The sequence below is a fragment of the Pantherophis guttatus genome, chromosome 1 (assembly GCF_059756535.1).
Source record: "Pantherophis guttatus breed Tessera chromosome 1, ASM5975653v1, whole genome shotgun sequence".
Lineage (NCBI taxonomy): Eukaryota > Metazoa > Chordata > Lepidosauria > Squamata > Colubridae > Pantherophis > Pantherophis guttatus.
In genome coordinates, this window is record NC_142063.1 from 346,476,996 (window position 1) to 346,494,634 (window position 17,639).

Consider the following 17,639-nt stretch of genomic DNA (forward strand, 5'->3'; position numbering starts at 1 on the left):
GCTTATTGCCCCCACAAACTGGGTCCTCAGTTTACCTACCTTAGAAAGGATGGAAGGCTGAGTCAACCTTGAGCCTTGGCGAGATTCGAATCTGCAGTAATTGCAGGCAGCTGTGTTAATAACAGGGTGCATTAAACCACTGTACTACCAAGGCTCCTTTTACCAAGTGCTTTTAGCACTGATGATGTTACCTAGTTGGGTAATGAAATGTCTACAAGAAAAGCACCAAGCACAGAGAGCACCCAGGACCCCACAGTCCAACCCTGAGCTAAAAAATATTCTCTTCCATTGTTAACCTCACCTTAATTTGTTTATTCAGCATCTTCAGTTGTCTCTCCAGTTCCAGCTTCTGATCTTCCAATTTGAGCAGGTTATCTGGGAAGAAAAAGCATTTCGAAACTTAATCAAGGAGTGAAGCGACGTGGAATTAAGGAGAACCTTCCTAACGGTGAGGACAATTAACCAGTGGAACAGCTGGCCACCAGAAGTTGTGGGTGCTCCATCACTGGAGGTTTTTAAGAAGAGTCTAGACAGCCACTTATCTGAAATGGCATAGGGCTCTCCTGCCAGAGCAAGGGGTTGGACTAGAAGACCTCCAAGGTCCCTTCCAAGTTGGTTAGAATCTGATGCCCCTTCGTCGATGAACAAACTGCTCTTGACGAAAATAAGTTGATTTCTTTTGCAAAATAAAATTTATTTATTTATTTATTTATTTATTTATTAGATTTTTATACCGCCCCCTCTCCCGAAGGACTTGGGGCGGTGAACAGCCAAAATTAAAAAACATACAATATAAACATTAAAATACGTTTAAAACAGAATTAAATCCAAAATGGCTCCCCAATTTAAAACGCCTTACCCATGACCCTATAAATAAGACGAATTTAAAATTTAAAATTTCCACATTTAAAAAGGGAGAAGATTTAGGCCAGGCCAGCTTGATAAAATAGAAAAGTCTTAAGCGCGCGGCGGAAGGTGCGCAGATCCGGGATCCTACGTATCTCCGGGGGGAGCTCGTTCCAGATCGTAGGTGCCCCCACAGAGAAGGCTCTCCCCCTGGGGGCCGCCAGTCGACATTGTTTGATTTCTCTTACAAAATAAAATTGATTTCTCTTACAAAATAAAATTGATACATTTTGCACAATAAAATTGATATATTTTTTTTTGCAAAATATAATTGATTCGTTTTGCAAAAACAAACTGATTTGTTTTGGGAAAAAAAACCTGAGTTCTTTTGCAAAATAAAACTGATTCATTTTGGAAAATAAAATTGATATTTTTTTTTGCAAAATAAAATTGATTTCTCTTACAAAATAAAATTGATTCATTTTGCAAAATAAAATTGATTTTTTTTTTTGCAAAATAAAACTGATTCATTTTGGAAAATAAAATTGATATTTTTTTTTTGCAAAATAAAATTGATTTCTCTTACAAAATAAAATTGATTCATTTTGCAAAATAAAATTGATTTTTTTTTTTGCAAAATAAAACTGATTCATTTTGGAAAATAAAATGGATTTGTTTTGCAAAATAAAATTGATTCATTTTGCAAAATAAAATTGATTCGTTTTGCAGGACCCAAAGGGATATTTTGGGTCCTGCAAAATAATTAAAATTTTACGTTCCGCTCGTAAAACAATTTCAGCTCCCTGAACATGCCCAACATCGGCCAGCAGGTGGCGATCTTGTCTTATCCAGAGAGCTGAGGGCTGATCTTGGTTTATATGGTTGTAAACTATGCCCGTCCTTAAGTGGATCATCATCATCTGAGGGCACCCAACTTTATGACCTTTTTGCAGTGGTCATTAAGCATACCTATTGTTTGCGACGGGTGTTTTTTTCCTCTGGAAACTGGAAGGAAATTGCCGGTTTTCAGCAAAAGGCCATAAATCGTGGCCACGTGATTGTGGGACATTGCAAACAGCCATCAATGCAACCTGGTTACGGAGCACCTGAAATGGGAGTCACATGACTACGTTGGGGGGGGGGCCCTGGGCTGTCAGAATTTGAATCTGGGTCATATCTTTTGAGGGGTTTGTCCTAAATCAGTGTTTCTCAAATTTGGAAGCTTGAAGATGGGTGGACTTCAACTCCCAGAATCCCCCAGCCAGCGCTGCTGGCTGGGGGATTCTGGGAGTTGAAGTCCACCCATCTTCAAGCTTCCAAGGTTGAGAAACACTGTCCTAAATAGATAACTTTAAATTAGTTGTGACCATTTACTGTTTTTTCAAACTCCTGGGTTTACTTCTGGGGTTTGGGCAAAAATGCAAACAATGCCTTTGCTTAATGACCGTGGTGATAATCATCATTATCATAATCGTTTAATAACCATGGTGATTCACTTAATGACCACCGCAAAAAGGTTTGTAAAATCGGGATGGACATAATGATGACAAATGTCACTATTGAAAAGGGGAAAGGAGGAGGAGATGAGAAGGAGGGGAAAAAAGTGTGTGTGTGAGAGAGAGAGAAAGACACAGAGAGAAAGACACAGAGAGAAAAAGAAAGAAAAAGAAAAAAGAAAGAAACTGAAAGAGAAAGAGAAAGAAAAGAAGGAATGTAGGAAGGAAGGAAAAGAAAGACATATTAAAAGAGAAAAAGAGACAGAGACAGAAAAAGAGAATGATTGAGAGAGGGAAAGAAAAGAAAAAGAAAGAAGAAAGAAAAAAGAAAGAAAGAGAAGAGAAAGAGAAAGACAGAGAGACAGAAAAAGAGAAAGATTGAGAGAGAGGGAAAGAAAAGAAAAGAAAGAAAGAAAGAAGGAAAGAAAGAAAGAAAGGAAAGGGAGAGGGAAAGAGAAAGAGAAAGAGAAAGGAAAGAAAAGAAAAGAAAGAAAGAAGGAAAGAAAGAAAGAAAGGAAAGGGAGAGGGAAAGAGTAAGACAGAAAAAGAGAAAGATTAAGAGAGAGGGAAAGAAAAGAAAAGAAAGAAAAGAAAGAAAGGAAAGGAAAGGGAGAGGGAGAGGGAAAGAAAGAAAGAGAGAGACAGAAAAAGAGAAAGATTGAGAGAGAGGGAAAGAAAAGGAAGAAAGAAAGAGGAAAGGAAAGGGAGGGGGAAAGGGAAAGAGAAAAAGAAAGAGAAAGACAGAAAAAGAGAATGATTGAGAGGGAAAGAAAAGAAAAGAAAGAAAGAAAGAACAAAAGAAAGAAAGAGGAAAGGAAAGGAAGAGGGAAAGAGAAAGAGACAGAGAGACAGAAAAAGAGAAAGACTGAGGGAGAGAAGAAAGAAAGAAAGAAAGAAAGAAAGAAAGAAAGAAAGAAAGAAAGAAAGAAAGAAAGAAAGAAAGAAAGACTTGTACAGGGTCGCAAGGGCAAGCCTTAACCCGGCCACTCCCTTTCCCCCATCCTACCTCGCAGGGTTGTAGGGAAGACAAAACAGGTGTGTGTGTTATGTGTTTGTGTGTGTGTGTGTTTGTTGCAAGGGGGGGGGAGAATTCCAGCTCCAACCCAGCCGGCCACTACCTACTCTCCAGGTCGCTGATGATCTGGTCGTCGTGCAGCTTGAGCGCCCGGTGCTGCTCCACCTGGTCCTCCAGCTCGAAGATGGCCTCCTTCAGGTTCTTCAGCTCCGCTTCGCTTTCCGCGTTCTTCTCCTGCAGCCTCAGGCCCGTCTGGCTCAGCTGCTCCGCCTGCCCCGCGCACGTCTCCTTCAGCTGCTCCCCTTCCTTCTCCACCTGGGGGGGGGAGACGGACGACGGGGGGGAGGCACAAAGAGGGCATGAAAAGGACGGGGGTGGGGGGTAAAGGCACCCGGGAGCCCTCTGCCATCCCACCGGAAGACGTGGTCCTCCACTTACGAACGCTCGTTTAGCGAATTTTTCAATTTACGAGAGTGCTGGAAAAAGTTAGAACTGGCGCTGGAGATTATGACCAACACCATTGTCCCCGTGTATGTGTATACGATTGTGTATTCAGGTGCTGGGCAAGCAGCGTGTAGAGGTAGTCCTCGACTTATAACAGGTCACTTAGTGACTGGTTGAAGTTACGACAGCGTTGGAAGTTACAAGGGCACTGGAAAAAGTGACCGTTTTTCAGACTTACGACCGTTGCAGCATCCCCTATGGTCAAAAGGCAGATGCTTGGCGACGGACTCATATTTATGACGGCTGCAGTGTCCTGGGGTCATATGAGTCCCTTCCGACCAGCAAGTGAATGGGGATTCCAGGGTCACTTAACAACCCTGTTACTAACTTAAGAACTGCGGTGATTCACTTAACAGCTGCGGCAAGAGCGGTTGTAAAAACCGTCCTGCTTAGCCATGGAAATTTTGGGTTCAATTCTAGCCATAAGTCAAGGACTACTTGCTCAAGTAAATAGATTCAATAGTCCTGGGCTTCTCTGTATCTTCCATGAAATTCTTTTTAAATTTTATATACTGTTTTTTAGGCTTTTATTATATTATTGTATACCATTCAGGTTCCGTCTGCAAGGGAGAGGCGCAGTGATTAAATTAAATAGATAGATAGATAGATAGATAGATAGATAGATAGATAGATAGATAGATAGATAGATAGACAGACAGACAGACAGACAATAGAGATAGATGGATGGATGAATCTATTATCCATCCATCTAGACAAATGTACAGACAGAGAGACAGACAGATAGATCAGATAGATAGATAGATAGATAGATGGATGGATGGATGGATGGATGGATGGATGGATGGATGGATGAATACATAGACAGATAGATGATAGATATGGATGGATGGATGGATGGATGGATGGATGGATGGATGGATGGATGGATAGATAGATAGATAGATAGATAGATAGATAGATAGATATGGATAGATATAATATAGTTAGATAAATGATAGATAGATAGATAGATAGATAGATAGATAGATAGATAGATAGATAGATATGGATGGATGGATGGATATATATAATATAGTTAGATAAATGAGAGATATAAGATAGATAGATAAGATAGATAGATAGATGGATGAATACATAGATGGACAGATAGATGATAGATATGGATGGATGGATGGATGGATGGATAGATAGATAGATAGATATGGATAAATGGATGGATGGATAGATAGATAGATATGGATGGATAGATAGATATAATATAGTTAGATAAATGAGAGATAAATGATAGATAGATAGATAGATAGATAGATAGATAGATAGATAGATAGATAGATATGGATAGATGGATGGATGGATAGATAGATATGGATGGATATATATATATATAATATAGTTAGATAAATGAGAGATAGATAAGATAAGATAAGATAAGATAGATAGATAGATAGATAGATAGATAGATAGATAGATAGATAGATAGATATGGATAGATGGATGGATGGATGGATGGATATAATATAGTTAGATAAATGATATAGACAGACAGACAGACAGACACATGGATAGATGATATAGAGACAGAGAAAGAGAGCGAGAGAAAGATAATAGATAGGTGATAGATGATAGATGATAGCTAGATGATAGGTAGAGAGTGATGAGAGATAAGTGGATGGATAAGATAGATAAACTTTTTTAAAAAAGAAAACAAGGCACAGCAGGAACCTAAATCCCCTGAGTCAGACACAAGAGGAAAAAAAAATCAATTCTAAAGCCTCGGGAGTTTAACCAACACCAACTGTCCCAGTCCCTCATCTCACCCCACCCCCATTGTTCTTCTTTTGAGAGCTTCCAAATCCAGTTGCGAGATCGGACAACACACCAACGCACCCCACCTTTCTCAGGAGGTGCGAGACACCTGCTGCTTCGAGGCCACTCCCTGACCCGATTCAAGTACAGCAAAGGTTTATTGGGTTACAAGTCCAAGATTTGCCGGGTGAATGACTGCAGAGAAGCGCACAACGTCACAACTGGGCTGGGCACAAAAGGGGGGGGGAAATAGATCGCCAGGGAGGCTGGGCAGAGAAGGGGTGTGCTGGAGAGCCAAACCGGCCAAAATATTTGCAAACGTGGCCCCTTTAAGACGGGTGGACTTCAACTCCCAGAATTCCCCAGCCAGCATAGCTGGCTGGGGAATTCTGGGAGTTGAAGTCCATCCGTCTTAAAGGGGCCACGTTTGGAGACCTCTCCGCTACAGTTCAGGACCGCTCTTCCCAAAATCAGGCCGATTTTTTCATAGGTTATCCTCGGGTTACGACCGAATCGGAGCCTGCCCATCAGGGTCGTAAATCACGATAGTTATAAAGCAGGTTCGTCACATGACTGAGTTGAATTCACAATCCATTTTTTTTTTTTTTGGTGGGGAGTCATTAAATTGGACCCGTGATTTGTTAAAGGGCTGGTTTTGCTGAAAACCAGAAGTAAACGACGGTTTTCGGCAAAACCGGCGTCAAATGTAGGCACATAACTCGCAAACGGCCATGGGTTGCCGGGTGCCTAAAGTGCAGTCACGGGATTAAGGGGCACGGCTGGGGAATTCTGGGAGTTGAAGTTGAAATCCATTCGTTGAAAGCATGGTGCTGGGGAATTCTGGGAGTTTCTCGTGTGGCAATAGAAATTTTGGGCTCGATTGTCGCCGTAAGTCGAGGACTGCCTGAATTATCGCTGCTAGCACCGGAAGTCCACAAGGAATGACCACCTTTCCCGCCGTGGCCTTATCAGGTACTCTGCTGCTGCCTCTGGAGGCTCCGCAGAACGCCTTACCTTGGCCAGCTGCCCTTGCAGAGTCTTCACCTCGCTGTGGGCCTTCAGCAGCTCCTGCCTCAGCTCCGTGCAGGATCGTTCCAACTGGTCTCGCTCGGCTCGGATCCCGCGCAACACCTCGTGCGCATCCGAGCGGCCGGCCGCCTGCTCCATGGCATCCATGGCGGCCGATTTCCGCTTCTCGCTGTCCAGCTGGGACCGCAGCGACTCGCTCTCGATCTTCAAGCCTTCCAGGTTGACCTTGCAGTCTTCCAGAGTCCTCGCTAAGGCACCGTTGTTCAGCCGCTCGGTCTCCAGGTGGCTGCCCAGCCGCTTGGCTTCCTCTCCCAGGTTCTTGACCGCCGCTTGGGCCTCTTGATGTTCCCTCTCCAGGCTCCTCAAGCTGCTGGTTAGCTGCTGTTGAATGTTGAGCATCTTCTCGCGCTCAAACTGGGCCTTCTCCTGCAGCTCGGCGCATCGCAGCTCCAGCTCGTGAACTTTGGCTTTGCTCTCGTCTGTTTTTGGGCGATCCTGCAGGAGGGCAGTCAGCTTCTCGTTCTCTTGGCTCAGCTGCTCGGCTCGCTCCCGGTGTTGGCAGAAGGACCTCTCCAGCATGGCCTTCTCTTCGGCCAGCTTCTCGTTTTCCGCCGTCAGCTCCTGGACCACCTGCTGCTGGTCGGACAGCTCCTGCAGGGTGGCCTGCAGCTCTTCTGCCGTGCAGTGGTGATTCTCCTCCATCCGCTGGATCCGCTCGGTGAGAGAGGCCACCGAGAGGTCGCTGGCGTTGTTGGGTGAGCTCCCCGAAGTGGAGCATCTCGAGCTCTTGAAGACGTTGCTGCCGGTGGACGGAGGCCTGGAGGGGACGTCCACGATGTGCTCGAAATCCGAGGCGTCGGGGGACAAGGACGCTTTGGTCACGTCGCTGCTGGATGACCCCGAGTTGCGCAGTGGTGGCCCGTTGACACAGGGGCTGCTGCTGGTGGGGTTGCTGCAAAGGGACGGTTGAGTCGGGCTGCCAAAACTGGACTCCTGCGTGGTCGGGGTGGGCAGGCTGCTGCTGGTGTCTGAGAGGGGCGAATGTTCCCGTTGGTTTAGCTTCTCCTTCAAGAGTCGGTTCTCCTCGCCAAGGTTGAGAAGATCCCTCTGGAAGGTCTTGTTCTTCTCCTGGAGGGCCTGGATGACGGACTCCGCCTCGGATGGAAGACCATCCACCGGCGTGTCCACCAAGCTAGGGAGGTTGACCAATTCCTTGTCTTGACGCTTCTTCAGCTCGTTACGGAGTTTGGTGATCTCCGAGTCTTTCGTCTTGGCCTCGGCCAACAGCTCCTTGACTTGGGACGCCAGGCCCGCCTTGTCGCCGACTTCCGCTTCATTCTTGGGCTTGAGTGACGGACGAGAATGCTTGGTGGGAGTGGGTGCCCCGGAAGATGTCGGGCTGGGCTGAGCTTTCCTGGGTCTCAGGACCGCCTTTTCTCGGGCAACAGTGCTCGGCAGCTCCCGCGGCGCGGGGATCCCTGTGCGCTTCGAGGACGGGGCGGGACCTGGGAAAAGAAAGAATGACATTGATGAACCTGTTGCGATGGGATTGTGGGAGACGTAGTTCCCTGCTCGCTGGGTGCTTACAGTGTGGAACTCATCACTAAGGACGCTAGCAAAATGAAATTCAATGGTGAGAAAAGTTAAGGTTCTACATTTAGGTAAGACAAACCAAATGCTCAGATATTATATAGGTCAGGGGTGTCAACCTCGATTTCATTGAGAGCCGCATCAGGGTTGTGTTTGACCTTGGGGTCCGGAGGGGGGCGTGACCAGGGGGCTGACATCATTTGTGTTGGGGCACCTGTGGTGGCAGAGCAATCTGCCAAGAAAAACAGAGTACGGTCCTCCCAAGCTCCGTTTTCACTGGCAGAGGCACCATGGGCTGGTCCTTCGCTGTTTCCAGGGCAGCCTCGTGAGCCAGATCTAAGCACCCAGTCCGCGGGCCCTGAGTTTGACACCCTTGTCAAACTACCTGGCTCAATAGTAGTTAACTGCAAGAGGAGTCCTAGTGGACAATCATTTAAATATGAGCCAACAGTGTGCTTCAGCCGCCAAAAAAGCCAACACAATCCTAGGCTGCATTAACAGAGGGATGGAATTAATAACGTTTCAAGTGTTGGAAATGCAAGCAAGAACAGGGAACCTTCTTTCATGTCTGGTGGCTTTGCCCAAAAATTAAGAAATATTGGATAAAAATAAAAATTTGGATATCAGAAATAATTGCGGAGGATATTGAGTTAGAACCAGAAATTTTTTTGTTAGGAATGCTTAAACAAAACATTAGAAAGGAAAAAAAGTACCTAATATTACATATAATTACGGCAGCTAGGTTAGCCCTAGCACAAGTCTGGAAAACAGATCAATTGCCAACGGAGCAGCAAATAATTCAAAAAATTTACACATGTGCAGAAATGGATAGACTAACGTTGAAATTGGAAGATAAGGAAGACTCACAGTATTTTAAGATACGGGACAGTTGGTATGAGTGGATAAACCAATGGAAAAGAAGGTAAAGTCAAAATTTAGTAAGAAATTAAAAGTAATAATTATACACCGTCATTAAGGAAAAAAAGGGAAAGTAAGCTTTTGTATATATGTTTACTTATATACATTATATATACTTTGTTGTTTGTTGATATTGTTGATTGTATTTTATTTATTTATTTATTTATTTATTTATTTATTTATTTATTTATTTATTTATTTATTTATTTTTCATATTTGTATACCGCCCTACTCCCGAGGGACTCAGGGCGGTGAACAGCCATAAATAAATACAAAGACATATAAAAGTTAAAAACTATTAGAACTATTAGAATTTTAAGGTTGTGAATGTTTTATACAATTTTATTTTTTTAAATCTAATAAAGTTTGTTTTTAAAACGAAAAAAAAAAAAGAATATTTCAAGTGTTAATACCACTTTGTAAGGCCTTGGTAAGACCACACTTGGAATATTGCCTCCAATTTTGGTTGCCACGATGTAAAAAAAGATGTTAAGACTCTAAAAAGAATGCAGAGAAGAGCAACGAAGATGATTACAGGACTGGAGGCTAAATACGAATTGCAGGAGCCAATTCGTATTTACGGCCATTTGCAGGGTCCCTCACTTATGCAACTGTGACTTTTGTGCTTTTTCTCCAACAGCTGTGTGACAAACTTAACTGCAGTGATTCACTTAACAGGTGTGGCAAGAAAGGTCGTGCAACAGGACAAAGCTCACTGAACAATTGTCTTGCTTACTGTAGCAACAGAAATTTTGGATTTCCATTGTGGTTGTAAGTCGAAGGCTACCGGTATATCTTAACTCATAGAGCCGCCGTGGCTGCGGTATTGTAATTTATCTCCTTTATTATTATTATTTTTTTATTCTTCCCCTTTTATTGGCTGGGAGAACTTGTTGCGTTCAGACTTGGGGCAAGTCTAGAAATCTGGTTTTGCAAAACACAACAGTTGGTTTCGCATGTTACCCTTAATCCTCGATATGATTTCCATCAAAGTTGTAGCTCTGAGCTTAAGCCTAGCTGGGCACACTGCCCTAAAAATGCCAACTTTTTAATGGCATTTTTTAAAAGGCCCCCGCAAATTAAAATAGCAAAATATTTTGGCAAATATTTTGTGGGACGCCAAATTTTCATACACGACAAGAAGCAGTCGAGCACAGTTGCTTCGTTTTTATGACGTTTATCTTGGATTCCAGTTCAACCTTCCGCACAAATCCAGACAAACTTTGCCCCAGGTAGGGATTGTTAAACCATGACCGATGAAGCTCCTCGTGCCAATAAGCCATGGTTAATATAAACCACAGCTTTGGGCAGCTGCGTGTGTAATGCTAAACTGCGATTAACCCCAAAGAAATATTTTTAGGCAGAGATTTCCTATGCACCCATTTCATTGTTGTTTCTCGGTGTCACATTGTATATGTGGGTATATGCATAATTTTGTATTTATTTATTTAGTCATGTTTAGGTAGTGTATAGTTGAGAGCGCTGTGTGCAAAGAAATTCCATTTTAATGTATGCCGATTTGTGTACATTAAAAGTGACAATGAAGTTATTATTCTATTCTATTCTATTCTATTCTAATTCTATTCTATCTATTCTATTCTATTCTGTTCTGTTCTATCCTTTTCTTCATTCCAATATTCTATTCTATTCTATTCTATTCTATTCTATTCTGTTCTGTTCTGTTCTGTTCTATCCTATTCTTCATTCCAATATTCTATTCTATTCTATTCTATTCTGTTCTGTTCTGTTCTGTCCTATTCTATCCTATTCTTCATTCCAATATTCTATTCTATTCTATTCTGTTCTGTTCTGTTCTATTCTTCATTCCAATATTCTATTCTATTCTATTCTGTTCTGTTCTGTTCTGTTCTATTCTATCCTATTCTTCATTCCAATATTCTATTCTATTCTATTCTATTCTTTATTCCAATATTCTATTCTATTCTATTCTATTCTATTCTGTTCTGTTCTGTTCTATTCTTCATTCCAATATTCTATTCTATTCTATTCTATTCTATTCTATTCTATTCTATTCTATTCTATTCTATTCTATTCTATTCTATTCTATATTCCAATATTCTATTCTATTCTATTCTATTCTATTCTGTTCTGTTCTGTTCTGTTCTATCCTATTCTTCATTCCAATATTCTATTCTATTCTATTCTATTCTATTCTATTCTATTCTATTCTATTCTATTCTATTCTATTCTATTCTATTCTATTCTATTCTCTACATTCTACTTTGATCCTTTGAGAACCGTATGCAACAAAATTTCATTTTAATGTATGCCAATTAGTGGACATTCAAAGTGACAATAAAGTTGTTCTGAGTTCTAATTATGGCCGATTCCAGCCCAGTTTCCCACGGCTAATTTCCATGGATCACTTTGGAAATTTGGAGACACAGCTAGTCCTCGACTTTCAACAGTTCATTTAGTGACCATTAAAAAAGTTAAAAAGGCACTGAAAAAAGGGACTCAGGACCGTTTCTCACACTTACGACGGTTGCAGCGTGCCCATGGTGATCACAACTTGGACGCCTGGCAACTGACTCTTATTTATGACGCTTGGAGTGTCATGAGCTTATGGGATCCCCTTTTGCGACGTTCTGATGAGCCAAGTCAACGGGGAAGCCAGATTCATTTAACAACTGTCGTGATTCACTTAACAACCATGGCAAGAAAGGTCGTAAAATGCAGCAAAACTCACTTAACACATGTTTCATTTAGCAACAGAATGTCAACCCTGAAGCTAAATTTTGAGTTCAATTGCGGTCGTGTGTTGAGGACTACCTGTACTTAACTGGTAGTCCTCGACTTACGACCATTTGAAGTTACAACACTGCTGAAAAAAAGCGACTTATGATCAGTCCTCACACTTATGACCACAACATCATCCTCATGTTCATTTGATTGAAATTTGAGCGCTTGGCAACTGACTCATTATTTATGACAGCTGAAGTGTCCCGGGGATCACGTGATCCCCTTTTGCGACCTTCTGACCAGCCACATCCATGGGGAAGCCAGATTCGCTTAACAACTGTGTCGATTTCTTGTCGTTAAGTGAGTCACATCTGATTTTGCAATCTAACGGTCGTTAGCGACAAAAAAAAAAAAAGACCTACCTCCTCTTACTTAACCACCTCTTTACTTAACAAATAGGAATATTCTGCTTTGAATTTCGGTCGTAAATCGAGGACTAACTGTATTGCTCCTAATTCTGCATTCGGGCAGGCCTAGAGATCTGAGCCCATTGCTTCCCCCCCCTTCATTTATTTAACCTGTTGGGTAGGAGGCCCATTCCAAAGAAAATAAGAAAATAATTTAATTTAAGGGGGGAAAAAATTGCAGAAATAAGGGGGGGATTGAAGAAATAATGGAAAAAAAATTGAAGAAATAATTCCCGATAAAGGGGGAAAAATTGAAGAAATTCAGCCCCACCCCCCTTGCAAAAAAATGGAGGGGGAAACTCCGGGTCTTTCAACTGAATGGCCACAAACAATGGGGGCCTTTGATGCTTTTAATCACGTTAGGTGCATTGTGAGGAGGCGCATAATTGCAAAATCCCGCTCCCTTCCCATCGCAAGGAACCGGTTTTTGCTTCTGCTCTTCTGCAAAAATCACCGGGGGGAAAAAAAAAAAATCTGGCCAGAAATGAAATCGCTTGCATTTTAAGCGGGGCGAGGCAAAGGGCTTCTTCGGTCAGGAGGAAGAAGGGAGGAGAGGAAGTCCCGTTTTAGTCTGGACTTGCAAAACCGGAGAATTCGTCCAGGGGAGATCTGGAGGCTGAACGATGCTTTTACTACAACTTCTAGAAGGAAGGAAGGGAGTTGAAGCCCACCCCTCTTAAAGCATGCTGGCTGGGGGATTCTGCGATTGGAAATCCACCTATTCTAAACCATGCTGGCTGGGGAATTCTAGGAGTGGAAGTCCACCCCTCTTAAAGCATTTTGTGCCATAAGTTTGCCATCACGGCCCTACACCATTTCAGACAGGTGGTTATCCAACATCTTCTTAAAAACGTTTACAACTTACTGGTGGCAAGTTGTTCCACTGATTCATTGTTCTAACTGTCAGGAATTTTCTCCTTAGTTCTAAGTTGCTTCTCTCCTTGATTAGTTTCCACCAGGGGTGAAATGCTACCGGTTCGCGCCGGTTCGGGCAAACCGGTAATAAGAAAATGCTACCGATTCGTCCGAACTGGTATTTCCTACAATCAGCTGTGCTGCGCAATTTAGATTCACTAGAAAGCAGGAAATCCTGCTCTCATGTCTCCCCTAGTCCTTCTCTTCATTAAACTAGACAGACCCAGTTCCAGCAACTGTTCTTCATATGTTTTAGCCTCCAATCATCCCCTCATCCTCTTTCTTGCTCTTCTCTGCACTCTTTCTAGAGTCTCCACATCTTTTTTACATCGTGGCGACCAAAACTGGATGCAATATTCCAAGTGTGGCCTTCCCAAGGCCTTATAAAGTGGTATCAACACTTCACGGGATCTTGATTCTATCCCTCTGTTGATCCAGGACTGTGTTGGCTGATATATATCAGTGATATATATACTGATGTGCAAAGCACGGCTGGCACAGAGCACAGCCGAGAAATGAGGGAGAATGAGCTGGCTGAACAAAAGCACAATTTCTTCCCTTCCCTGAACAACCCCCACCCGACCCCGGCCTTCTCACACTGCGCGCACACGAACGTGCTCGGTATGCAGAGGAGAAAATGGGGGTCTTGCACAAGGCAGCCACAGTACGACTCCGGGAGGCGTTCGAGGCCGAAGACAAAGAAGGCAGTGTTTGGGGCGATGTGGGGCGGGGAAGAGATAGCGAGGAGCAAGCGTTCGCTCTGGGTGTTTTGCCAGCCAGCCACCCACGCCAGTTATCCGGGCTGAATCGCACAGCTGGTTGGGAAGGTGCGGTGACCTCCCCCTCCCCCAATTGTGATTTTTTTCCATTCCTTCGTCCTCCTCAGTTATAACGTGGCGTTTCATGCAACGCGCACCGGAGCATTTTGCAAAACACGGCATGGTTTTGGTGAGGCTGGTTTTGTGTGGGTTTTATTCAAGAGGAAAGGCGACAGGGCTCAATGAGGGCCCTGAAAAAGAGAGGCCGCCAATTTGACATCAATCAGAATAGAACTGGAAGGGACCTTGGAGGTCTTCTAGTCCAGCCCCCTGCTCAAGCAGTCGACCCTATATCCGTGATGGCGAACCTATGGCACGCGTGCCACAGGTGGCACATGGCGCCATATCGGTGGGCACGCGAGTGTTGCCCTACCTCAGTCCAGAATGCATGTGTGCGCTGGCCAGCTGATTTTCAGGCCTTCCGGGCCCACTGGAAGTCGGGAAACGGGCTGTTTCTGGGCCTCCGGAGGGCCTCCGGGGGTTGGGGAAGGCTGTTTTTGCCCTCCCCAGACTCCTAGAAAGCCTCTCGAGCCCGGGTCTACAGGGCCATCACGTGCCAAAAGCGGGGGGAGAGCGGGGGGTCATGCATGCATGCGTGGGGGGATGGGGCACATTGAATAATGGGTGTGGGCACATGCGCGTGCAATCCCGCCCACTCTCCCCGCTTTTTTATTTTTTTTAAAATTTGATTTATATGCCGCCCTTCTCCGGAGACTCAGGGCGGCTTACAATGCGTTAAGCAATAGCCTTCATCCTTTTGTATATTTATACAAAGTCAGCTTATTGCCCCCACAAACTGGGTCCTCATTTCACCTACCTTAGAAAGGATGGAAGGCTGAGTCAACCTTGAGCCTTGGAGAGATTCGAACTTACAGTAATTGCAGACAGCTGGTGTTAATCACAATGCTATCAGTCTGCTGAGCCACCAGGCTTTTGGCACTCGACGGCAAAAAGGTTACGGTCACGGCCTTATATCATTTCAGACAAGTGGCCGTCCAGTCTTTTCTTAAAAACCTCCAGTAATGGAGCAGCCACAACTTCTGAACGCAAGCCATTATCCAGCCAGCATGCTTTAAGATGGGCGGACTTCAACTCCCAGAATTCCCCAGCCAGTATGAAGACTGGGGAATTCTGCGAGTTGAAACCCACCCTTGCTTTAGGAATTCTGCAAGTTGGTTCACCCTTCTTAAAGTATGCTGGCTGGGGAATTTGGGGAGTTGAAACAAAAAAAAAATCAGGAGTCCAGTGTCACTTTCTTCCAAGTAACCTATTATAGAGTAGAATATAGGATAGTTTATTTGGCCAGGTGTGATTAGAAACACAAGTGATTTGTCTCTGGTGCCAAAGCTCTCAGTCTACAGGCAAAGCAACAGAATAATCATCATCATCCTCGTAACAGTAATACCAATAAGAGGGGGCGGTAAAGAAGATAATAAGGGAGATGGGCGGTTCCAAAATGTGATAGATATAGATATAGATAGATGGATGGATGGATGGACATTGATTGATGGACAGAAAGATGACAGGTAATAAGATGATAGATAGATAGATAGATAGATAGATAGATAGATAGATAGATAGATAGATAGATAGATAGATAGACAGACAGACACATACATACATAGATAGATAGATATAGATAGATGGATGGATGGATGGATGGACGGATGGATGGACGGACGGACATTGATTGAGAGAAAGATGACAGGTAAAAAGATGATTGATAGATAGATAGACAGACAGACACATACATACATAGATAGATATAGATAGATGGATGGATGGATGGATGGATGGACGGATGGACGGACGGACATTGATTGAGAGAAAGATGACAGGTAAAAAGATGATTGATAGATAGATAGACAGACAGACACATACATACATAGATAGATAGATATAGATAGATGGATGGATGGATGGATGGATGGATGGATGGATGGATGGACGGACGGACACTGATTGAGAGAAAGATGACAGGTAAAAAGATGATTGATAGATAGATAGATAGATAGATAGATAGATAGATAGATAGATAGATAGATAGATAGATAGATAGACAGACACATACATACATAGATAGATAGATATAGATGGATGGATGGATGGATGGATGGATGGACGGACATTGATTGAGAGAAAGATGACAGGTAAAAAGATGATTGATAGATAGATAGATAGATAGATAGATAGATAGATAGATAGATAGATAGATAGATTGATAGATATAGATAGATGACAGATAGATGGTAGACAGGCAGGCAGGCAGACAGACAGATGACAGATAATAATGATGATATAGACTAGAGAGAGAGGCAGACAGACAGACACTGATTGAGAGAAAGATGACCGGTAATACATATAGATGATAGACAGATAGGCAGTCAGTCAGTCTGATAGATGATAGCTAGATGACAGATAATAAGATAGAGACAGACAGACATTGACTGAGAGAAAGATGATAGGAGATAGATAGATAGATAGATAGATAGATAGATAGATAGATAGATAGATAGATAGATAGATAGATAGGATAGATGGATGGATGGATGGATGGATGGATGGATGGATGGATGGATGGATAGATGGAGGAGTGGAGGAATGGATGGATAGGCAGGTAGATTGTTGCACTCTTGGCCCAGTGGACGAAGGTCCTTCTTGCTTGGACACAGGGAGACCGAGAGGTTCAAAGCTTGACCGCTCCGATGCTTTATTGGTGTGCGTGTGTGCGTGTGCAAATGGGTTTTTAACCAGCCGCAGCCACAGATGTGGAACCATCCGATGAAAAAGAGGTTTTCACTGGCAGCTGCAGGAGAACAAGCAAGAATCCGGGCAGGAAACTGGCCAGGGAGATAACCGCAATTTGCGCTGTCAGAGGAAGAGGCCGTCGGTTCAACGGCTGACGTCCTTCGCCAAACCCAACCTCAGACGGGGACGCTGAAAGGGATCAGGTCACTAAACATGGCGAAGATCCCCCCCACCCCAATATGGCGACAGGATCAGACTCACTGCCCGTAGAAAGCTAGCCTCTCAGGGAAAAAGGGCCGCTGCATCTCACTAAGCCTTTTCTTCCTTTCTTGCTGGCCGTGCCTTTTACTGACTTTTGACTTGACTTTCAGGTAGTCCTCGATTTACGACCGCAACTGAGCCCCAGATTTCTGTGGCTGAGCGAGGTGGTGGCTGAGTGAATTCCGCCCCGTTTCGACTAAAGGAATGGTTGTAAGTCGAGGATTTCTCCAAAGCCCCCGAGGGCAGGACAAGAAGCAACGGATGGAAACTAACCGAGGAGAGAAGCAGCCTGGAATTAAGGAGAAATTGCCAGACAGTGAGGACAATTAGCCAGTGGAACAGCTGGCCACCAGAAGTGGTGGGTGCTCCATCACTGGAGGTTTTTAAGAAGAGACTGACGATCTCCAGTTTGAGCAGGGAGTTGGACTAGATGACCTCCAAGGTCCCTTCCAACTCGGTTATTCTGTTAAAACCAATGTTGGAACCAACCTTGGAAACCAAACTCTCTCCATTTCAAATGTCTCCTTCCTTCCTTCCTTCCTTCCTTCCTCCCTCCCTCCCT

At 43.7% G+C, this 17,639-nt stretch overlaps 1 protein-coding gene across 2 annotated transcripts in view; it reads right to left on the reverse strand.

Annotated features, from left to right (window-relative positions):
• The window catches only part of SPECC1 (sperm antigen with calponin homology and coiled-coil domains 1), a 172,511-nt gene that overhangs the window by 65,777 nt on the left and 89,095 nt on the right, over positions 1 to 17,639 (reverse strand). For both annotated transcript variants that reach the window (XM_087890321.1, XM_087890324.1), the window contains 3 exons: positions 6,643 to 8,162; positions 3,465 to 3,672; positions 302 to 375 (listed from right to left, as the gene is read on the reverse strand). In XM_087890321.1, coding sequence (XP_087746447.1) covers positions 302 to 375; positions 3,465 to 3,672; positions 6,643 to 8,162 — 1,802 coding nt within the window. The remainder of the gene's footprint in view (positions 1 to 301; positions 376 to 3,464; positions 3,673 to 6,642; positions 8,163 to 17,639) is intronic.